Genomic DNA, 24,842 nt, shown 5'->3' with positions numbered 1-24,842 from the left:
TGTTTTGGCCATAAGCAAAAACAATTGTAAACTCATAGTCTCATATCAAGTATATTTTTATGTTTGTTTTGATGATGTTTGGATGTAATGTATTTTGCTTAACTTCCTGTACAGCATTTTGGTCCACCTTGGCTGTTATAAATGTGCTATATAAATAAAGTTGACTTCATTGGACTTGACTCTTTTTCTTCCTCTTAATAGAACTGGCAAATGTTCCTGGAATGCTTTTATAACGCATACGCAACTCAAGGACACTCATTCTTACAACTGCAAAACAACCACACATAACCAGAAATGTTCCATTGAACTTTGAACACTTTTACTTATCAAAAATAGAAATTAATTGTTCATTGAAAAACGTGTTGTTACTGGGTCTTTTTAAGTCATGCCACTGTTCCTTATTACTTTAAGTTACATAAGAAGTCTCCAAAAATGATGTTGATCCAGTTGGTCAACATTTCACTGTTCCCTTTGTGGTTGCTGAAGCTTCTGCCTTTGAGTTTTGCACATATGTTTAAGTTTAAAAGTGTATTTTTCTGGGAGTGGAAGAAATACATTTAATTTTAATGTAAGAATTTGGAGCACTAGTTTGAAATGAGCGAAGGATGCTTGTCAATTATTTAATGTAATTAACGTTTCACTTTTCTGCATTATGTAGAGATGTTTTTAAGTAAATGTGTCGCAGCACCTTTTGTCAGTAGAAGGGTTTAAATCTTAAAACTGTTAGACAGCTGGAGGTAGGAGTATTACACGCTCCATGGAAAACGTTCAAAACATTATGACATCGGATTGGAGAAAAGCACAACTTGTGAAATGCCTTGGTTGGGCTGGCTAAATATTTGCTTAGCTTTGGATGAAGACTGATAAGTTAGTGGGCTCACATTTGCTGATAATGGATACATAATAGGTGGAAATGTGAAAATAAACCTCAGGAATTAAACTTGATTTATTCTTTAAATTACATTAAAGTCTACTGTATTATATTTAATTAATATTAAAGTCTATCCTTGTTTCAAAGGTAATACACGTTTTGTAATTTATGTTGTTATACACTATAGGCTTATTGTAATGGCTACATTGCAGATAGATACTTGTTATGTCTTAAAGTGAAAATATAAAATATAACATAGGATTTTATACTCATATAATTCTACAACCTCTCACAACTCAAAATTGTAATAAGGCTGACCCTGTCTTAAGAGTTCATCATATATTTTAAATAGATATGATATTTACTTCACATCAATTCATCAGCATCAAACCTTGTACAGTCGGGATGAAGTGTGGGGTTCATAGATGTATCTATGGTGACCCTGCACGTTTACACGTGTTCAAGCTTTTGTTGTATGGTGAGAGGGCGCCCTCTACTGACGAGTATAATCATTTAATTCAATTTTGAATTCTTTTTTCCAAAATAAATAAATAAAAATAAATAACATAAAGCTGCAAACAAAACAAACACAAATGGCAGAATGATTTCTGCAATAAAGTATCTCGTCTTTCTGAACTCGTTCGAAAAAGGATGTAAGGTGAAGTGAAAACACATTATCCACACATTCTTACCCTTTCTCGCTTTTAAGCTTCCTAAATTAATCCAAGACCGAAGTGTTCAGACTGAAGTCAAATAATATACACAAATTAGAGCCTAGTTACACCACAATAGGCCTAATTACAGCAGTTAACTAAATTATACAATCATGTTGATGGTATACATTTAAAATAATAACACAATACAGCATCCATGTGAATGACTTTTTTTTATTTTTACAAAACATATTTAAAAGCGGCTTTTACGATTAAAACACTCAGGCACTGTTTGGATACCTGTCTCAACTTCCGTCAAGCTGTTTAAGGACCCCAAGATGTCCATGCTTGCTGAACGTGAGTGCATTTGTCGTTTTTATTGTCTAAATATTTCCTTTTTTCACAAATGTTAAAACGTGAATTACTGTGTATTGGCTTCGCAAAGGAACTCCACGGCCAACTGTGAAGAAAGTTTCTCTTGAAGATTTCCAGTTATTTGTAGGTTTTAAAGGTTTTGGTCAGCTAGCAGTAGCATCGTCGTTAGCTCTGTCAGTCGCTAAACACGTGTCGTTGCTTTATTTAACTGCAGTCACTTGACAGGAGTTTACGTTTAGCCTCCTGTTTTGCCCAAAATGTCATCATATGTGTGTATCCAGTGAGCGTCTCTTGTAATAAACTGTTATAGGATTAGATCAATCATATGATTCTTTGGTTTTATTTTATTGTTTGATCTAATCGTGTGATATTATTTGTATATATTCGCATATATATGCCTGTCTACCTACTGTCATTGTTGTGTAGGCCTCCAGAGGATCATTTGAAGTTGATCAATCACATGTAAAGATTTGTGTTTAGAATAACCGTTAAAAGAACATTTTTTAATACTATGTCATTCACATGTTTTGCTGTTTATTAAGTTATAATGTTGATACACTTGTGTATTAAGTAGATTGGTGTTCTTATTTTGAGGTCATAGCTGTAATGAAATGGCTGGCCTCTATAATTAGAGTTATATTTGAGGCTACTAAAAATAACAACGGACACTGAAGCTTGATTAGAGAGACCTGTCCTCATGCTTTACTGATTGGGTGGTGAAAGCTTACATGAATTGTGTAGAGATTTAAATCCAATCAAGTAACAAAGACTGATACATTATTCATCACTTTATTTCACTCTGGATACTGGCACATGTCAACTTGTTAAAAAACAAAACAAAAAAAACCTGAAGTTTGCACAACTTCAAGCTGTGAAATCTTATTGGATCATTTTAACAAGAAAGTCAGACTTTCAGTTTTTTATTTAAAGAAAAGCATCACTCTGCAGGCTAATTCTCATGTGTGTGTCTGCACAGAAGAACCTGAGTAAACTATGGAAATGTAACGACACTGCTGCTCTCTTTCTCCAGCCAAGAGGAAACAGAAGTGGTCTGTGGACCCCAGGAACAGCGCCTGGAGCAAAGATGACTCCAAGTTTGGCCAAAAGATGCTGGAGCGTATGGGCTGGTCAAAGGGCAAAGTAAGTGTGTAACCTCGTCTCTGATATCCAAGTAATCCATGATCCACATCCATGTCATAATGGGGGTTTTTTTCTTTCTCTCTTTTCATTATTCAGGGTCTTGGAAGAAGTGAGCAGGGCTCCACTGACCACATCAAAGTGAAAGTTAAAAACAATAACTATGGTCTTGGGACTAGTGCCAGCTATGAGGTGAGCGCACATTCCTCACAGAGAATTATTTTTGATCCAGAGGTGTTTTTATTTATTCTGTTGTGTTGAGATGTGATGTGTTGACAGGATAACTGGATTGCCCACCAAGATGATTTCAATGAGCTCCTCGCTCAGCTGAACAACTGCCATGGTCAAAACAACAGCCCTGGTATGTACAGACATTTATACAGTGTATTTTGCACTGTTCAATCAGGTTAAGAACTTGTGTGGTAGGTGTTTTAGTATTAGTTTATTTAAAAGGGGACAGTTTCATAAAAAACATGATTACACATGGTTTAAAAAAAAAGACAGAAGGCTAGTTTTCCCTGGTCATGATGTCAAAAAGGCAATAAAATTAGAATTTGAAAAAGAGGAAAAAAAGCACACAATACACTTACGATAGAATACAAAATACATATGCAAACACTTACTATACTTTATTTGAGTGCTATTGTGCCCTGTTAAAGCCCGAAATGTAACAACTACCTGAAATGTTATAAATAATAACAAAACCCAAAATGTAATAACTGGTCGTTAATATAACAAATGCTGACCCCAAAACATAATCATGTTTTGCCCCAAAATGTAACAAGTTGTTCCATGTAAAAAGTGCTTACATTTTGGGTCAGTTATTACATTATGGGGCAGGCAGAATATTTTTCTCCTAATAATGTAACAACTTGTTCAATGTTTTGGGCTCAGGATTCTGTTACATTATCGTCCTGTTATTACATTTTGGGTTTTGTTTTTCTTTTTTTCATAACATTTTGGGTAGATTTTATATTTCGGGCTTTACCAAGCCCTTTAAACGGCATCACAAGAAACTAACCTTACTCGTCATATTTAAGACAATACCTTCATTGATTTAAGTTTGTTGTAAACTGTAACCTTAACAATACTGGTTGATTCTTCTATTGGTCAGTAGAGGGGGCTGCACTGCAACGTTCAGATTCAGTCGCTGCCATACAATAAGCACCTTCATCATCGCTGATCTCAAAGATAACTGTTCTATCTGAGTCAACAAAGAGAAATTCTGAGCATCTATTTTAAGTGACCAAGTTGTGTTACTTGTTCTGTTTTCTTTTTCAGCGAAAGAACCGTCATCAGAGGAGCAGAAAGGATTCAGCCTGGAAGCAAAGTCCAAAACGTCCAAAAAGAGGGTCCATTACATGAAGTTCACTAAAGGTGGGTTCATGTTTTCGGCAGGTTAAACTTTGCCGAGTGTGGCGATAATCATGCACACTGCGCGTTTGCTTTTCCATTTTTATTTCCAGAAAACGTTTTTGCATGGTTCAAGGCTACAAAGAAAAACGTGCATCAAGAGGAAAAGACGCAAACTATATTGCAAATTCAAATCCATATAAGCACTCAGCTTGCATGGTGATATTTTAACATGTCACCAACTGCATGCAGCTCTTCTCCCAGACTTACCCTGCAATCATTCACTCTGAAGCCATGTCAAAAATATCATTTTTTCTTTCTAACATGTGTCCATCTGTTTGAATGAGCTTGTGTCAGGACAGATCACTATTTATTATGCTCTGCACCTTTTGCATGAACAACTCCTGCATGGGCATTCTTCTTTGAAGTGTTGAGGCTTTCATACAGTCCGAAGAGACGGACGGACAGACAGCCTCCCCTTTTGAGCGTTTGGATCAGAAGACAGATGTTGATCAGAGGGTCTGTCAGCCTGCTGGGTCAGTCGGCCCGGTCACTGCCAGGGCAGGTTATTAATAACTCTTCCTTCGGCTTTCATTACTTCTTTAGACGTCATGAACGCCAAGATCTGCTGGTCAAGGTCAAGGCCTTGATAATGAAGCAGGAATTTAGTGTTCAGGACCACTGGATCCAGATGAATAACCAACTAGCTCATATTTTACTGCTGATTTGCTGTGGAACAGAAGCAACGTTAAGTAAATAACAGAACACATTTGAAATACGACCGTTAGATTATTTATTAGGAGAGGTGGGGGAAAAAAACATTATTTATGTAAAAAGAGATTCTTCAGAGGTTTTTTTTTTTTTTTTAACAGATTCACGACTTCCAAAAAGAGTTAGTTTTTTTATGCTAATTAGTCTCTCCGTGCTAAGTGCTAAAGCTAGCTCTTTAAGTAAGTAAGACTGGAGTAGATCCTGAAGTATACAACTGTTCAAAAATAGACTTTGAATCCAGAATCTCAGTCGAATCGCGTCCCCAAGAATCAAATGAGACACCCAAAGATTCCCTGCCCTTTTTATAATTCACTTGGCTTGTTTAAGATTTAGATTTAATCCGATCTTTAGCTTCTCAATTTTTTATAATTAATTTTTTTTTTTTTTAACAAATACAGCAGTTGGAAAGTCGTTTCTTTTTAAGAAAGTTTTGCAATTTGTCAAAGTAATAAATCCATAATAGTTTTAGCGTTTGAGATTAAACGTACTTCTTCAAGTCTGCATACTCTGTAAAAACAACATGTCTTAACTTTTACCTCACCTGGAACAGACTTTGACATTTTACGTCATTCAATAGCAACTTCCCTTTTCCTGTTTGGGGCATCTGGCATGTCCATCTACTGGCCCCCCAAAAATAACAACCTCCCAGTGTCTGTGTGACCCCCCTCAGATGACCTTTTCTGATAAAACGTGTCGTCACGCTCTAACCCAGCTCCTCTCACCGTGTTGTTGTGAGCTTAAATTGGCAGGAGCCAAAAAGAGACACAGTCCCTGATGGATGAGGCGCACCTCACTGCGTACTTAAGACACAAAGTATGGACATGAGGGGTGTGTGATGAGAACTCCTTCCTGCCCTCTCTGTTCACAGTTTATTGAGGCCACACAACTTCAGTGTAACAACACATTTTTACTCGAGTTAAAACTTTTGGCCGCGTTAAGAGTCTGCATCATTTAACCACTTTTATATGAGAGGTTAAATCACACTTGGCTCTCTTTCATACTGTTATCAGGAACATTTACAACACTTGCTTTGGAAAGTTGGATTTGTTTGCCTGCAGAGCAGTTTTGTAAAGTTCATTTCAATAATAGATTTTTTTTCCCAGCTGTGGATCAGTGGTTTAGTTGGATGTCTCTCTAGTACTGGAGTCCATTTATATAGTCATGATGAAAATGTCAAATAAAACTTTACCCTGAATGTGTCAGTATTCTTGAGTGCTTCATAATTCTGACCATGTTTTGGCCATCTTAATGAAGTGACATGAACTTATCTACACCTCATCTATGACCTGTGTATGTCCTTCCTTGAACTTCTAACGTCAGAAACAAAATCAGCTTGATTCATTATTTTATTTAAAAAAAAATTATTTCCTATTGGAGGATCTCAACTTCCCGCGAGCAAGGCAGCGTGATGCAGCACACTTTTTTTTCCTTCTTTTTTTTACCCCGCTTCTATCTTCCTCTCTGTCACTTGCATAGCCGGACGAGGTACAAGGGGGTCTACAACGCCCTGACACTCGCTTGTCTCACTTCAGCTTGTTAAGCACTGTGGGTATAACGGCACATTCTTAATACCCATATCTGTGAATGAAGTCTATGAGCCTCTTGAGTATTATGATTTCATTTGAACAGCTTGTTCACATTCTGTACACGAGCAAATGTGGTGTACTGTTTACAAGGGGCAACTGAAATTCATAATAATTATACATGTAGTTTTATAAAGCACTACATCAAGAAAAGCAGTAAATATATAATGGATGCAGCTTGCGATAATATGAGACGCAATATCTAACACTCGTGTGCAGATAGGACCAGTGTAACAACGCCGCTCCCTTTCAAAACTTCAGCTCAAAATACCTCATTTGTGCAGCCGTGTTGTCTGCTTTACATCTGAGGATGTACTGCATGTGTTGGTCGAGCTGAGGAATTCGAGCCTCTTTTGCCCTCTATGCATTTGGACCTCTGACCTGTACCTTTTGTGGCGTGAACTAATAAGACCTGATCCGGTTGGACTTTAAGTTCTAATCCATTTGAAGAGATCCTTCCCATTATCACCAGCAGCTGCTTAAAGATCAGGGCCGACTAGAAAGAGGGTAGCATCTGATGCTACTTGAGAGGATATGCTCTCTCTCTTCATGTTCAGACTGTGTTTAATGTGTAATGGAATGTTTTGGAGTTGAATCTCAGGACAGTGCGTGATGGTGTTCATGTATCTATTCAACTGTCTTTGGCAACATGACACCGCTGTAACCCTGTTTGTCTTCTTGTTGTCATGTAACTGACACAACGTTGGTACTTTCTGTCTGAACTTAATCGGAAACTTGAGAATAAGTGCTCCTCCTGCCTAAAGTTTTCTGACGGGCCTCGACTTTGCAAACTGTCAGCTCTGAAATATTTAAATTTGGAAACGTTTGTGTCATTTAAAAAAAAAAAGAGATGGACAAACATCGACATGTTTTTTTTGTTTGTTTTTTTCCTCTAATATTGTGTTCATCTTCTCCTCCTGTTGTGTCCAGCTTGTGGTCTGGATTGACATGGGCGAGCGAGGAGTTACCTGGAAACATGTATCCTGCCCCGCCTGTTTGCAGGCTGCCACTGGGCTGCTAGGGAGCAAGTTTCTCTCCCTGTGAAGCCGTTGCCAAGTTAAGGCTTGGTAATAGATTTAGTGTTGCTAAGCTCGTTATATGAGAGTTTGAACAAGTCAGGAACGACTCCCATAACGCGGGATGTCAAGAGTGCAGGCAAAGGTGAACCCTAGGATCGTATAGGAAATAAAGTAATTTAACTTATGCGCCAGATAATCCAAGCGAGAGTTTAGAATGAAATGATTTGATTGGTTATTAGCCCTGAGCGCTCGTGAATGGATTTTTTAATAGTCATTAATTTGAGCTAAATTGCATTATCACGTCAGGAGTCATGGCCACAGGAGCATTTTAAAGAACCTCTGAAACATCTCAGGTCCTCCTTGTTATGCTCCTGCATGCTTCTTTTTAATCGATATCCCGTTCATGCTGGCTCCCTCACTGCCAGCGCTGAGGATTGATGGCCTTTGTTTGTAGGGAAAGGCACCAAAATCTCTGCTGCGTAGGTCCAGAGCCCACAGCATAAACCAGTAACCCAGTTTTAATTGCTGCCGCTATCTATCACCTGTCACTGAAGCAAGGGCGGCTGCTGCAGAATTGAACTACAGCTCCGTCTGCTGCTGTGTGTGGTTGGCTTTGGTGATTTATATAAAAAAAAAAATTATAAATAAAATAAAAACAAATGATAACATTACATTTAGTTCTGTTTTATATTAAAATGTAACTTTTATGAATGTCTTTTCTCCAGAGAATCTCCAGGATTGTTTGTTGTTCTTGTTTTTAATGGTAATTATCTGTACTGACGGTTTGTTGCCATTTCAACTGTGTCCTTGGAAACCGGTGTGTATTCACTAACACGTTAGCCTCACGGTATCCAGGCACCTTTGAAGGTTTATGGGAAAAGTGGCGTTAGGCTCCTTTTTATCACAACCCTGGTGTTTGCACTTTCACCCAAAGGCCTGAGAATTCTGACAGGTACTTCCTCTCACAAACAGAGGAAAGGTCAGTTTGGACATAATTTTACATTTGACCTTAGTTCACTGCTCGATAAACACCACAGACACCCCCCCTCATTTGTTGGAGTTTTGAACATACTTTCTTGGTTTATTTCTTAGACCTGCCCGTGCAGCGACTTTCAAAGCCAAGAGCAGGGGAGATAGAGGTTTAAAAGCAATAAATAACCAAATGTTATCAGAGCCGCGCTGAAGGAAGAGGATGCAGCTGTACGAACAGGACCCAGGCTCGAGACGGGCCACTGTGTGCTGGAGGAGTCTTTGAGGCCGGCTTGAAAATGGGAATCCGGAGGCGTGGTGGACCTTTTAGTCCGTTTATTTATCTTTGCTGTTTTATCCTAGGATCAAGACCCAAACCTCCCTTTTCTTTTACTCAATACACGGTCACCCTTTATCCCCTACCTCAACACACACACAAGCGCACGCATGCAGCTACAACAGGATTCCTGGTCAAAACATTTCTCCATAAGTTTTGTTTATATAAAATCTTGGACAGGAAGTGTCTTAAAGAAGGTGCCTTGGTCACATTTTCGGTACATTTGCAAAAGTAAAGGGCATTAGTGCGACCAAGTAATGAGTGTTTTTATTTGATCTTTTTTAGCATTTTTTCTCTATCTCTGAGAGTAATGAATCCTTAAAGAAATTTGGTGCTTGGTTATAAAAGTAATGTTGTTTTTCTGGTTTTGGTTTGCCTCTTTCAGGAAAGGATCTGTCCTCCCGGACTGAAACAGACCTCAACTGTATCTTTGGGAAGAGGGGAAGATCTGCCAAAGACCAAGAGCAGGTATGAGACCTCTAGTTTCATCAATGAAGAGAAAAGCTTTTACATTTTAAAAAAAACAAAAACATTTTATTGGTCATACATTTTTGTACAAATAAGACTGAAATAATCAGACTGATCCAAAAGACCCTGACATGGACATGTAAAAAAAAAACAAAAAACAACCCCGCATAAGACAATTGGTTTAGAATCTAAACGACAAAAACAGTCTTTCATGTTGGTTAGGAAGGACAGGATGAAAAGCCCTAAAGTGGAACTAATCTCCATATTTCCAGAGTTCTCTTCATAGACAGATTTATAATCAAACTTTAGGACCGTCTATATGATTGTGAGGTAAACGAATATCCGTCATACCACATCAGTTTATCCAGGTACAAAGGATGTGTGCGGTCCATATTTCTGATCAAAGGTTTAAATAAGTCTTTACTCAGTGAAGCAGTGCTTTGATAGACTGAGATAAAGGCCGGTGCTCTGTAATCACCCAGTCAATGTCAAGTTTGCACAGGAGGGGAGGTGACACTCCTCTGGCCATGTGGCTTGAGCTTATCGCCTCTGTGTTGATAATTAAAGATGACCACTTGTGCTGACGCCTCCATCAGTGGCTGCAGCATCATGTGACCCTGCTGCTCCTTCAGGACTCCTACGGTCCTGAGCAGCCCGTGGCCTTAAATTAGCCATGTCACAGCGTGCGGCCTTAACAACGCCAACAGGCAACTGTTGGTGGCAAGAGCACCTAAATCCAGTTAAAGGATTTGCACTCTTACCCTCTCTTTGCACTTCTCCTCCTCTGTACCGGTGTCTCGGAGCGCTCTCATCAGGTAGTTAGGATGCCACAGGGCATTATTAAGGGCAAATCCAAATTGGGGTGAGATGTGCAGAAACTTGAAATGATGACACATGCAGTTAAGTTGTCTTTTTTTTTTTTGCTTTTGGCATCAGCAGTCAGTCACTTCAAACGGCAATGTGCCATTTGGCGTTATGCTGCCTCTCATGCTTTTGTAGCTTCCAGGCCGAGGCAGGTGCAAGCTGTATTTCAGGTCAGCCTAGTTCTTTGGCTTACTTATCCAAAACAAAAACCTGGAAAACTCAAAGTACAGAGTTAGTCTCTGCGCTTTATTTTCTTTTTCTGTAACATGTTTTGGTTGTGATTGATTCATACAACCAGTTCTGATTGTAAATCAGATGAAAATAATGTCAAATCAGGAGTAATGTAATTTTAAGAACTCATTAGTACACACAAGAACATTTTAAGATATCAGAGGTTTTTGAATAACAGATGTTTTCTACATTATCATCGTCATCAACATAATATAAAGACATGGAAGGAAGCACAATGAAACACTATACAATTTGAAAGGCCTTCTTTACAAAGTGTTGTTTTTGGTGTTACAAGTTTTGCTGATCCTACACAGACCTCAGCAGCACAATGATGACTGGACTTTGAGACACAGAAAAACCTCTCGCTGACTTTCTCGGTTTATCTCGAGCATGAAGCTTGAAGAAATTGGCATCTTAAAATCCATAAATTGCACACAAAAAAAAGCTCTCTCTATTCCCCCCAAAGGTGCCGAGCCATAACATCACAATGGCTACTGCTGCTTCCCAGCTGATTAACATTGGAAATGCAAGCAATACACACCGTCATTTTCTCCCTAATCGTTTGGTTATGGGTTGTTATTTTTCAGCCAGGAGGGACACCATTGAGCGTATCGAAAACACTGAACACAATCACAATGGCTTCCCATGAGGCCTTGCTGGGAAGAGGTAAAGAGGGTGATGGACCAATCAAGCTCTATGCATTGAGCGTGATCTCCTGTGTGTGTGTGTGTGTGTGTGTGTGTGTGTGTGTGTGTGTGTGTGTGTGTGTGTGTGTGTGTGTGTGTGTGTGTGTGTGTGTGTGTGTGTGTGTGTGTGTGTGTGTGTGTGTGTGTGTGTGTGTGTGTGTGTGTGTGTGTGTGTGTGTGTGTGTGTGTGTGTGTGTGTGTGTCACACTGGCAGTGACCCTTTGTGCACCCTGATCTGTGCTTACCGTACGGTTATAGCACAATCACACCTTAAGATGCACACATGCAAACATCGCAATACCCAAAAGAGCTGTATTCTTAGCCATTGGCTAAATCGACATTAGGGACTGTACAGGGGTGTACACATGTCCCCTTATCACATATCTGCATCCTGACAAGGTTAGGCCGGGAGACTTGACCAAATCTGGACCTGCTCCTCCTTCCCACTCATGAATCTTCCACCACCCACTGCTGTCTCTCCAGCCTCCCTTCCACTGGTCCCCCTCTGCTGGGGTTTTCCTTCCTCAGCAGTGATGTGCTTCCTGCTCGCCTCTTATCGCTGCTCACAACGCTCCCTGAAACCCAGACAGGCAGAGAGCGCGCACACACACACACACACACACACACACACACACACACTTGTGTCCTACATGCCTCTTTGCATCAAAGGCAGCACGAGATGGTAAAGAGCATATCAGTACATGTGAAATATGATCAACTTCCTAATTAATATGCCATTAAATCTCACCCATTGTGGTTTTACCTAAACAGCTGTCCTTTAGAGATAGCCCTCTTTTCCCAACTTTAGCTGTGTTGCAGGTGGAGCTTCCAAGTAAACATTCCAATGGGGAAAATATATGTAGGATATAAATTGCACTCAAGAAAGTTAAGGTGAAACTAAAATCGATGATAGCTTCAGATGTTTGTTTCATATCAATGTAAAGAAGCCAACCACCATTGAGCAGTAAATGCAAACAAAAGGTTATTTTAAGAACATTTTTTAGATTTTAATCAGAAGTGGGGCTGCCTTCAATCTCAGCTCTGTAAAAGTTAAGCTAAGATGAGACATATGGCATATGGAACCAGAAGCCTCCGTAGCTTCCAAAGATGCGTTTATACTCAGGAGTAAGATAACTAACTGAAGCCTAGAAACAACCTCTGCCACTGAATCCCTGCACATCACAAGAGGATTAAAGACAACACCTCATATTCACTAAACAAAGTTAAACCGGACAACAAAAAAACAACAACATACGGAGTGGGAACGGGGACGATGGTTACGCACTGAAACAGGAACAGCTCCTGATGATCTAAGAGGAATAAAATCACCTGAAACATAATATACAAAGCACTCAATACTGACTGAGTCATAAAGGTCCCATGATGGGAGTTAAGAGTATTGTTCCTGCCAAATGCTCTTCAGTACATGTTGGATCTAATCAAAGGGGGGACAACAGAACCCATGTGCTATTAGGCTACAATATAGAATGTCTGCTCACGATTGGCCGATCATTAATCAATGATTAAAACAGAAAATCAAAGCATTAATTTTACTTGTTCCTTTTTTCCATCTATAATGCAGATGATCCTCTATAAGAGCACATGGTAGGTCTTTGTTAACAGTAGTGTTGTATGATTGTTAAATACAGAACATTATCTACAAACAAATAAATGACCACCATTTCACCTCCAGCCTCATTCCACCTCGCCCTGTCTCCACCTGAAAATGTATGCTTCAACCCATTATTTACACTCCCTGACCAGTGGCGGTTATCAGGTGGTGGTGGAGCACCTGTCCATCTACACGGCTCTCTGTTATCCATCACCCATCCCACGCACTCGGCCCCCCTCCGTCTCCTGCCTCCTCCTGTGCCCCTCAACACAATTACTCACAGCATGACAAACGACAGGCCCTCTCAGCCGACATATCAAAAAGCCCCGGCCACTTCTAAATGAAGGCACTTTGGCAGCCCCGTGCTCCCTGTGCTTATCGGCGGGCGAGCAGTGCCCCTGGCCGTCCTGCGTCCCCCTCCCCTCCCCCTGCTCCTCCACCACCGTGCCCTCCTCAGGGGGTTTAGTTAGGGGAGCCACATGGAGGGCCAGCCCGGCTTGATTTATCTCCCTTGCCCCTCTGCCCGGCCACTCAGGCAGGCTGAAAGAGCCGACGAGGCTCCAACGGGCCTCTGCTCGAAAGCTCGGCATTAGCTGAAATAAACCATTCTGCCGCCCAGTGAAAAATGTCCTCTGATTGGCTAATTAATCAGTCAAAGGGGAGCGACGCGGCTTGTGACTTGAGGGACCCAAGCGGGCGACCGCAGAGGGCCTGCTGATAAATAGACTCCCCGCCGATTCATACATCAACAAAAGTTAGTCATTTTTTAAAGCCGCCAGCCCCGATGAAAGGTGGAAACAAACCGTAGCTGTATTTCTCCACGTTTCCTTCTACATTCCTTTTTGGGCTGTTTGTATAATTTGAAGATACAATTCTTTTGTTCCTTTTTTTTTTTCTTTTTTCTTTACAGTATATAAAGGTCTATTTCAAAACAGTTTTCCTTATATTAGTCTTATGTTATCTTAGTGCTGATATTATGACTATAAAATTAATCGGTGCATGTTAAAATATCACCAAAAAAATCAAAAATCTTTTAATCTTTTATTTTGTTAAGTCTCAGGAATTAATTTATCTTCTTTTTACCTCGGCTTAATGACATCACCTTTGTTTATTTTCAGTTTACCCATTCAGCCTTTTAATCAGCCCTTTAAAATCTTTTAATATCTTAAAACAATTTAGTTTCAGAGCTGTTTCTCATGTATGACGACTTGACAGTTTAAAACATCAATCTCTTTGAATATTTACCTGTTCATTAAATCTTGACTCCTTAAAGTTGTCAGAGAAGAAAAATGGTTGAGTATAATTTGAATCGAGGATTGTTTTGACATCTGAACCCTCCAGTCAGACGGTCGGTATGGCGCACCCTTCTCCTGGGTCAGCGTGACCCCCAGCGCCCTCTCCCACTCCCACTCCCGCTCGGGCACAAAGAGCCGAGGATCAGGCTTCGTCGGATGGCACCTGTTGCGAATGCTTCCTGCCCACGCGTCATCCACATGAAGGATCGCACGTCAGCGGGGGGCTCCCCCGGTGCTATCATCTAAGGAATATGGGACAGGGGCCGTGCAGGTTGGGGGCTCTAGCGATTTACAGATGAGCCTACAAAGGGCTGTGAGCCGATGGGCAGAGTTGAGCGGCGAACTTTGCTGACGGCGCAGAAGCAAAATGTTTTTTCAAAAAAGACATTTTCTGCAACTTTACAATATCTTTGACAGGTTGAAACTGAAGCCTGCATGTGAACGGAGAAGTCAGTGTCAAAATGTAAAAAAAAAAAAACCATGACGTTAATGTGGATAAAGCTCAAATTGTTAACATTGTTCAGGTCTTTAGTTCCTATCATGTAGGAATAGATGTTGATGCTCTTTGGGATGGGAAATCTATTTGATGTAAATGGTTTCCTGTGAGAACAGGGTCAAGATTCAGTCCTATTAAAACACTAACAGGATTTTCTTTCCTCAAAGCTTTGTTCCGTTGCTTTGTTTAACTAACAATATAATTAGATGAGTTTAATACAGCACCAAGGAGAACCAGAGAACGACTCCCTGGCTGGCTTGTCCATCAACTCACGGGGTTGATCTGTTGACAGGGGATGCTGGAGGAGACGTGCGTTGCTGCAGTGTCGATTGCCCTCTGTGTTCTTGCAGGCCGCCGGGCTTATTGTTAAGCTGAAGAGCTGCATTTCATTCTCGGATAACATCTAATTACCTCAACTAAAAGCTCTTCTTTTCTTAAGCACGTTTGTTGACAGGCCCTTTTTGCTTCTACCGCCGAAATTAACAAGACCCGCCAACGTACCCCCCCCCCCCCCCTCCTGCTGAAGACGCATGCACCACACGTCTACCACCTACCTCCCTGGCAGTTGTGTAGGCTGCTCCCTCCCCGCTATGCCAGCTCGCTGACACTTACAGATTAGCGCAGGACAAAAAAGAAAAAGAGGACGTCCGTCTCTTAGTTACTGGCCTAAAGTAGAATACACAGGGCCGGGGTAATTACCGCCCGCTGAAGCTAACCGCCCAAAGATTTCAAGCCTCTCTGCTGTTTATGGCCACAGCCTCTTGTTTAATCACTGCCTCTTTAATCTAATAAATCACAGCTCGGAAAAATAATCACTGTTTCTCCCCTCTGTGGGGTTAGGTGGGAGTAACCCTCTGCTCTTGAGGGGGGCATTGTCGGCAAACGTTAGCAATGTTGAACAAGCACAGGGCCGTCACGCTGCATGCATAATGTTGTCTTCATTTGCTACTTATGATAAACGTTCCTGCATCTGGAACAAAGTGTAATTTTTCAAAACCCATTTTTTCCATGTTTTGTATCAACTACACAGAAAAAGTCGGCCTTTAGCAAAACTAGTGCTCCATGTTAGCTTTCATGTTTAACTGAGATGTGCTTTTATACTTCTTGACTTTGTTACTCTGCTGTATGTAAAGTAATGATTTCTTCAGAGGACACAGATAAATATACATTTCTTTAGAGACTGGGACATTACTTGTAAACTATTGATAGTCAAGCGAAGGGTTTGCTTATTTACTAGGGAATAAAGGTATCCACCTGTTTTTCTGTCCACCCACGTCATGCTCATGAAGGATGGGCTGCTGGACTCTGGTGCTCATCAGGGAGAGACAGCTGGCTAATCAGGGCCTGATCCATAGACCCGGACTATCGCCAAATTTATTATTGTGGCAGGACAATGAGGGCACACTCATGCAATTACAGACCCAACCAATATTGGCTGGAAATTATCGAAAGAGGAAAACTGCAAATAATGCAAACGGGCATTTTTTTTTTAAAGGACAATTAATGAGCAACTGCAGCTTTGTCAAATGCTAATTAACATGTTAGGCTAAAGGAGGTGACTCTATACCTCCTGAAAAATGAATCAATAATACACAACTCATGGTATTAACCAGCTATATTTACTGTATTTAGCAAATCTAAACCAATTAAACTTCCTGACCGCTCTGGTTCAGTCTAGCAGCATAACCTGAAAACATTTTAACGATATCTCCAATATACTATGAATTATCCAACACACTCTGAAGGTCTGAAGAGGCTTGCTACAGTTTGATTTATGTCAGCAGCAATACAAAAAACCCTCATTTTAAAAAGCCACATTTTTAAGCAATACAATTTGATCCAAAACATGTATTGTTAAATCTTTTCAACAAGATGTAATGCGTTACATGTCATTTGGATGATGCACTGGAAACAGATCTGGATGTCCTAGTTAACAAACCTTTAGTATGTAAGCCCCAGCCTTGTCGTATCAGTGATTCAGGGAATTGCTTACAAAGATACTCGTGCACATTTTGGACGTCCTCTGTGTTTGTGATTACAATTGGATTATGTGCGATTAGGAATTGCTGGATTTGTGACGCGATAAATTGAGGTCACACATCGAATGTGTTCTTCATTTCTTCATGTATCTGTTATTGTCAGTGACTCAGTCCACAGGTCTATTGTGTGTCTTTAAAGTCAAACACCACGACGAATGTGTATTAGGAGTCTCTGGATGCCTTAAGATGTCTTATATTTCTGTAACCTTAAAACACCCAACAATGAATGATCGGGTTTTGATGTGAATCAGGGAAGAGAATACATCCTAATATTTAGAAAAGACGTACACAAAGATTCTTTGATGTCCAGCCAAGGAATTTCCTGTGCCAATCTGCCGTGCGGGACAAAGACCAAACCAGACATTGAAAAAGCCTTTTATATATATTTTTTTAACTCGGCACAGCAAATATTCTTAAGCTACAAATGTCTAGTTGCACATCAAAGTATGTGTATAACAGTTCGTCAGACCCATCTGTTTGTTTAAGATCACGGTTTAGTGTCAGATCAGCGAACTTCTAACCACAACAGAGGTGAGAAAATGTAGCAAAGTAACTGGTGAAATCCTCAACTTTTTCGGATGGAAAACTAAAAAATGTACCGTTCTCTGAGAGTCCAGTCATAAGCACATTAAGACAGCTTTTTTTTTTATTATCATATTAGCAATCTGCATTGCTTTGTCGTGACTCCATGTGCTCTGAACCCAGCATGGAAATATTCAACAGAGTTCAGTGATTGACATGTACCGTGTGCTGCTGATTGAGTGCTGTGTCAACACCTTGTGCAAACTGAGCTGTTTGAAGGTTGGTCTTATCTCAAGAGATCTACACATCTTCAGTGCGAATTCACACAACTCCGTAAAGGTTTAAGAGGCATTTAGCAAAGGGCGGTATTTACATAATGCAGATCAATTTAGCTCTGTCGAAATCCTAAACCATTTGATTTAGAATTTAGGGATGGCAACTGTTGCATACTTAAGTACTTCATTGGATTCCAGTGAAATAATGGATGGATTGGGCTTCAGTAATTAGCAGAGGCTTAGACTTCGTCAACAGATTTGAAGAGGGCAACCTTATAAGAATTGGACACAAGGCGTTAAGGTTATTTTCTTGTTCTGTAAAGGTTCAAAATCGACTCTGCATCCAGTGGAATCCATCAGCATTCCTGCTAATCTTGTGTCAGAAAAGTTTCACATGCACTCAGGCGAACCTTTCCCATCATCCCACTGCTGGCTCGACTGACTCTCCTCCTGAATGTGTTGGCCTCGGTATCTCGGCACCTTGGCACACGTCTTCCTGTTGGCTTTCCATTGGCCACATTAGCAGGGACAGATAGAACTGGAGTGTCTTGAAGGAGGCGGCCTGTTGAATGTCTTCCCACCCTCTTCTGTTCTCTGGGACCCTCTGTGGGCCCTCCCTGTGTTCCCTGCCCAGCCCCGGCCCCCGCCAGGGGAGAGCGCGGAGCAGGAAGGGCCCGATAGCCAGCCAGACCGCTCCTCCGCCGAAGGAGCCTTATCTCAAAACTGCACGCAGCGCACTGAGCGCATCCTTTTCCTGGGGTTGTGGGTCCAGGAGGAGGAGGAGGAGTAGACATGGCTACATATAGGTGTGTTCTACAACCCCACGCTGTTTTAGCCTGGGACTGCTGCTGCAATCACTATTGACTTGTTCCAGCAATTATGTAAGCTGATTTTATCGATCATAAATTGAACATGTCCCTTCTGAAGGTGTCTTCTGCATATCTGGCTGAAGGATTCATTTTGTAATTGGTTTTACAGTTATAATTTATAAAATGCATAATTTCCCCTCTGGCGATCTACAAAGTATTATCTTTTTCTTTATCTGTTCTTATAAAAAAAAAAAGAGTGTAGGTTCTCCACTCTTTTATGGATGTCATTACATTGAACTACAGGTAGCATTGATACAAAGACAAATATTGTCATTATAGCATCTTCCCGCAGACTCTGTGGCTTCATCCGCTTCTTCGGCGTTGTTGTTTTTTTTACGTCTTACCTCAGGAGACCCCGCCCCCCCTTCTCGCCGTCAGGAATAGTCTCCCGCTGTGAGGAGCATATGTTAACCGCCAGTTAACGGCTTTAATGTCTGAATACAGTACAAAACAGAGTAGATGAAGTCTGATCAATAATGTATTTATAAGGGTTTACATTTTCATATATTCCAGCTAATTAAATGTTGCTTGTATAGTTAGTCTAATGTTAAAGTGTTATCCTGAAGGCTGAAGCTCTTTTTTCCTGGGTGCCACAGACAGAAAAACAAAACAGTCCAACATAAAATAAAAAAATAAAAAATGTTTGATGTGGAAACAAGATCTCAAACATTGACGTTGAGTTGTTCCTTATCTACATGTTACCCCTCAAAATACACCAACAAAAATCTCCAGGGCTGAGCGGACCTGTTGGTTTTTATCTACATATTCCGTGTGTGAGTGTGAGTATCGGCGTTTTTGTGTGTCCAGTCTTTGCCCAGCACAGCATTTTCCCTCCTGTTGGATCAGGGTCTAATAAAGATCCCCAGGCAGTGAGGACAACCAACTCGCACACCAACTTTGAGCCACTTTCCCTTGATGGAGGAGATGTTTCTCTCTCAGTCACTGTCCTCTCTCTATCTCTATCTCTCCCTCGCTCACTCACTCGCCCACCCTCTCTCCCTCTCCGGAGAGTAATTTCACAGGCAGCTCTAAAGTGGCCCCCAGCCATCTTCCCAAATCCCAGTTACACGTTGTTTGGCGCTGTCAGCTCTAAGCCCCTTCTCCTCTCTCCCAAGAAGCATGGAGGATGCAATTGTGCAGTTACAGGGAGTATAGATTTTCTTTGGGAAGTTAGAAAGTTATTTTTTTTTTTTAATTATTTTTAATGGCACCTCACTTTAAGGGGCTGTATCCCCTTTTGTTAGAAGTTAGGGGTCCCTCTAGTCCAGGTCTTTCTGCTTTGTCATTTAGCATCGATCAGATGCTCTAGACCCGCGTTAGGCTTCTAGAAAAAATTGGCTCGCTGATGGTTAAGGATGAGCATATTACACCATCATTTATATTTCTTTTTGTTTTCTTAAAATTCACTAAATAACATGGTAAGAAGAGCCACGTCTGCAGCAGTGTTTAGCTTTTCCTCCATGCTGAGCTGACCAGCATCTCCTGCTGATAAAATGTTTACCACACAGATTTCCCCGCCATCTTGAATGACCGCATCGCTCCTTCATGACTGCTTGCACTGGGACTAATGACATGTATGAGGGAAACGTGAATGTGTAATTATCCAATAGTGATGTTATCATCATGGTCCAATCACTGTCCATTGAATCATACGTTACGATACCGTGAGATTTCCTCCCATTCCTATTGCTACTTATTTTAATAACCGCACCTTTCATTTTTATCGCGCTATTCTTGACCAGGTTACAAGATTAAAAAGCTTCACATAAAACGGAAAGTATAACAAAAAGATAAACTCTAAACAATGCAACAAAAAAAACCCTCTGCAAATAATTAGGTAATCACAAGAACCTTTGTCTAGAAAAAAAAAGAAAAAGATTACGGAGCAAATCCACATTTGTATAATTTTAAGCCCACGAACGGAACATTTAAAACTTGGGTGTATTTGCTGAGCAATAATTTTGAACAATACACATCAATATACTGTATATAAGTCAAGCAAAGCGCTGGATGTTTCCTTTCTGGAAATGTATTGACTGTGAAGAGCTGAAGACTAATAACATGTAGGGCTTTAAAGGAAGCTTCTTCTCGAACACAAATCTATATACATTTATAAAAAGAAAGCGTAAGCTCCCATAGATGCCCAGCTCATTTGTAGGTCCATATTTCAGTTTATCAGATCCCTTAAGACCCATTTGGATGTCGAGCCGCATCATTTCCCAGCCCATCAGTGAACTCGTCTCAGTCATGAGGTTCAAGCACTGTAATCTGAATTTAAAGGCTCAAAGGTCAAACTATAAGAAGAGCCGACACCGCCCTTTGTTTGCGCTTCATCTCTAATCCTTGTGCTTTAAAAAAAAAAAAAGGCGTCCACTTCCCCCGTCTGAGGTAACCTGCGGAGCGACAGTATTGTTTAGTGCGATCCTCTGGAGGAGCTTCTGTATTCTTCTGGACGAATCATTATGCATTGAGTAGGCCATTAGGAAAATGAAGACGAATGGTTCGCAGGGCTGAGGTGACAAATAGTTTGTGCTGTAGAGGTAAAATGTCGACGGTGTTGTAATTCTCAGATGTAAAGTTTTCTCTGTTTAATAATGTCAGCTAAAGGCTGTAGATGGTAGTTTGTGACACTCTTTTTGCCAGAATTACCAAAACACATCTACACTATCACTCTCTCCATCGTCTTAACTAATAGGATCTGCCCTTCCTGATTCGTGCCCCTTCAGGGTCATAGGATAATACTTTATTGATCCCCAGAGGGGAAATCCAGGTAAATGTATCCCTGGGCACCATTAAGAGTCAGAACCTCATCTCTGCCCTGTGCTCTTATATTGAGAGACACTATACTTTAGGCCTGTAGATGTGAAAGGTGACAACATTTGGGAGATAACAAGCTTGTGTTAGAGTTTCCGTACAGCAGACCAATACAGCCTCAGGAAACCAACATCCAACCCCCCTGAAAGTTTGTTTGACGAGTTTGAGTCCTCCATTCCATGTTTAGACACGGTACGCTTCCTTGGCCCTGGCACAGATGAAAGATTGTTGAGAAAATCCCAGAGTGTTCTGGATGTTTCTGAATAAAATAAGTGAGTGAGTGGGTGAAGTTGCTCTCTTGTTCTCCGTGTTAACTTAACCCAGCGTTCCTTTTTTATTATACTTTATGAGTCCGTCTGTCGCGTAACGTAAACACAGCGAGGGAAAAAAAAAAGACTAATGAAGTTGTTTTTTAATTTTGTGGGAAAAAAGTCAGTTTGCTTTACATAGAAATAATTGTCTCCAGATTAGATAAAACATAAATGTGTTTATACTTCTAGTTGTTGCATAACCCACAGGCCAAACACAAGAAATCTGCATGAGCTCACACACATTATGGATTGTCAGGAGAGGAGAGACGCCTGGCAGATGTTGAAGGTGTCGCTGTGGATTAAAGGCCAAATACAAAGAAAGAGATGAGTAGCACAAAAGACGTGATGTTTTGTTAAAATATCCACTGACACAATGAAGAGAAGTGTTTTAATGCTTTACTTTAAAATCTGAACGATTAAAGTGACAAATGTGTCATTTATTAAAAATAGAGACGGTGCACATAATGAACATGAACGTAAAATATGCCAGATTATAGCCGTTGGTTCATTTCTATCTGTAGGTTGGTGGTAAAATGAAATCATAATTTAAGCCCAAAGAGATGAATCCATATAGTTAAACCAAGGTTAAGACTACTTTCTACAAGTGTTGTGTTAAAGCTTTTTATATCTTTATCGGCCCAGTTTTACACAAACGAGCAGCCAATCATACAAATACATGAAACACACAACTGCTTCATTTCATTTGAATATTCAATGAGTTGAATCACGAGGAACAACTTCCTTCAAATGTTTTGAAAAAATGCGGGGGAAAAAACAATATTATATAATTAGTAGACTTTGCCACTCTTTATTGACATTGATGATGTCTTTTGGTCAGACCATCTTCATCAGGCACAAACACTATTGTTTAAACATTCGAATGTTGTACAACTGAGGAGCTTTTTAAAAAAGGGGGGGCTGTTAAGGAGACGACAGTTCAAGGACACACAGCTGGATGTGAGTAGCTACATATTGTTGTAAGAAAAGGATGATAAATGTCAGATATGTCTTATTTTAAGTCCATCCCTTAACACCTATTGTCACATCAGCATCCTATTTTGGGCTCTTTTCACTCAGCGAGAAATCTGCCTGCTTAATCTCTGTGTGATGATAGACGGTCACTTAAAAATCCTCTGTTCACTATTGTGTCTATTTCTGTGTAGATTGTTTAAATGCTGAATGACATCCTCACCTTCCTCTCCTTTTGTTTTTTTTTGATCTAGGGGAACAGCAGCGATTCTCAGGGCGAGACACAGGAGAGCGTCACTCTTGCACCTTCTGAACTGGATACGGAGTCCATCGCCAACACTGTGACCAGCACTCTCAGTATGCAGGAGTACTTTGCCCAGAGAATGGCTCAGCTGAAAAAGGCTCGAGGACAGGCCCAGATTGCCGAACCTTTAGAAACTGAAGAGGCTAACGAAACGACAAGTCCTTCTGATGAACCAGATCCCATCTTGGGCAGCCACGACGACTCGGAAGAGCCCAAAAAGAAGAAGAAGAAAAAGAAGAAGAGCAAAAAGTCAGATGAGCTAGAGGTGGTGGTGGAAAACTTTTTGCCTCCAATTGTTATAGAGGATGATGTGAGCCAAGAGCAGGAGCATCCAGTGAAAAGTAAGAAGAAGAGGAAAGTGGTAGAAAGCAAAGAAGCTACGAATGAGACCCCCTCTGGTGAGGAACAGAACTGTGAGGAGCTGCCTCCGTCCAAGAAGAAGAAAAAGCATAAAAAACACAGTAAAGATACTGAGCTAACAAACGGACATGCACAAACTGAGGATCCACCTGTAGCGTGCGTCACTGCTCACAAAAAGAAGAGGAAACACAGAGAGGACGAAGACTGTATAATAATAGAAAACAACGAGGAGCTTGTAGAGAAGAAATCCAAAAAGGACAAGAAAAAGAAGAAGAAACATCAAGAATAGGAGCATAATAAGTCGCTCCTTTTACTGGACCTAAAGAGTTTGACATTTCCTGTATTTCCTTGTTGCTCTGAGTTATGAGAAGATGAATCCCACTCAGATGTCTGTACTGTTAAATGACGTTCAGACTCGGTACATAACTTTCCACAGGAAACAATTAAATGTCCTTTTTAAATTCTGTTTAATGTTCACATTAAACAAACAAAATGAAATGTGATAATCTGAGCTAAGCCTGAAGTGTTCTAGTATCAAGGTTACATGCTAAGCTGAATTTACCAGCTGCTAGCATCAAACTATGCATACTGTACATACGAGAGGTTTTGACTCCAGGCCAGACTGTGTCCCTTCGACCTGTTAGATATTTTATTTTCCCTTTTTCTGACTCCAAACTGTCTGAAATGTGTTCGCGGCCATCAAAGCTTACATTTATCTTTTCATGATTCTGTTATTCCTTCAAGTTTTCAGCTGGCACGAGTCGGTCACATGACTTCATTGTTAACTGGAACAAATTCTTGCTCAACTCTTAAATACTAAAACTTGATGGTATTGCAGTTTGTTTCCAAACACATGTCCCCTCCCAATCCTATCTTCATCAGGATTCTTTTTATTTACAGAATATTTTACTCTTCTTCATGCCCATCAAAGTCAATTTTATTTGGCTTGAGAAAAAAAGACGCTCAGATCTGCGTCATCTCTTTCGTGATGTGTGACACGACAAAACTGAACGGAAGCAATGTGATGGTTCGCAAAGAAAATCAATAAAGAAGTCCACACCTTGTATGATAACAATTGTTGACAATTTAATGGATGCAAAAAACACTTCTTGAATAAATCTGATAGTTTTTCAGGAATATTTTGTTTGGCTGTGTTCTTTCTTCATAGGTCAGGTGAAATATGTGAAGAGATTTCTGTCGGGTAATTGTTTCAGAGAACGGTGATCTCATCAGCTCAAAATGATGACAGTCAGCCTTTCCTCCACCAAATCTTGTTCACAAGGTTACAAAAGATGCGACAGTTCGAAGTTCAAACAAGTCGGTCTAGTTCAGCGATGACAGTGGGTGGAATGAGTCAAAGGAGGAAAAAGGAAACTACAGCTGTCCAGTCTCACACGTCAAAACATTGCAGCCTTCCTCATCACTATTCTGGGTTTGTAAGACTCTGAACCTGGATTGGCTCATTTCTTTACATTCTGTTGAGACTGTGAGCACATCCACGGTGCTGCTCTGGTCTTTTCTCTGTTTCCATACATTGCTTACATCGCATCACTATCAAGTTTATATCCAGTTATATTACAAGTCCCCTTATGTCATTTTTAATTTTAATTTAGGAGAGATGAATTAAAATTGCATGTTAAGAAGGTAAAAATATAAGTA

At 40.5% G+C, this 24,842-nt stretch overlaps 1 protein-coding gene across 1 annotated transcript; it reads left to right on the top strand.

The window, feature by feature from the left end:
- The first annotated feature begins 1,779 nt into the window (after window positions 1-1,779).
- On the top strand, window positions 1,780-24,320 carry pinx1 (PIN2 (TERF1) interacting telomerase inhibitor 1). The gene is made up of 7 exons (XM_079336974.1): window positions 1,780-1,881; window positions 2,930-3,039; window positions 3,136-3,228; window positions 3,316-3,397; window positions 4,318-4,413; window positions 9,454-9,536; window positions 22,774-24,320. The coding sequence occupies exons 1-7, from the start codon at window positions 1,863-1,865 to the stop codon at window positions 23,470-23,472; spliced, it is 1,182 nt and encodes a 393-aa protein (XP_079193100.1). The 5' UTR covers window positions 1,780-1,862; the 3' UTR covers window positions 23,473-24,320.
- Window positions 24,321-24,842: the final 522 nt, after the last annotated feature.

The sequence above is a fragment of the Symphodus melops genome, assembly GCF_947650265.1.
Source record: "Symphodus melops genome assembly, chromosome: 1".
NCBI lineage: Eukaryota > Metazoa > Chordata > Actinopteri > Labriformes > Labridae > Symphodus > Symphodus melops.
Note: the sequence above shows the minus strand (reverse complement) of the source record. Positions and strands in the feature narration are given on the sequence as shown.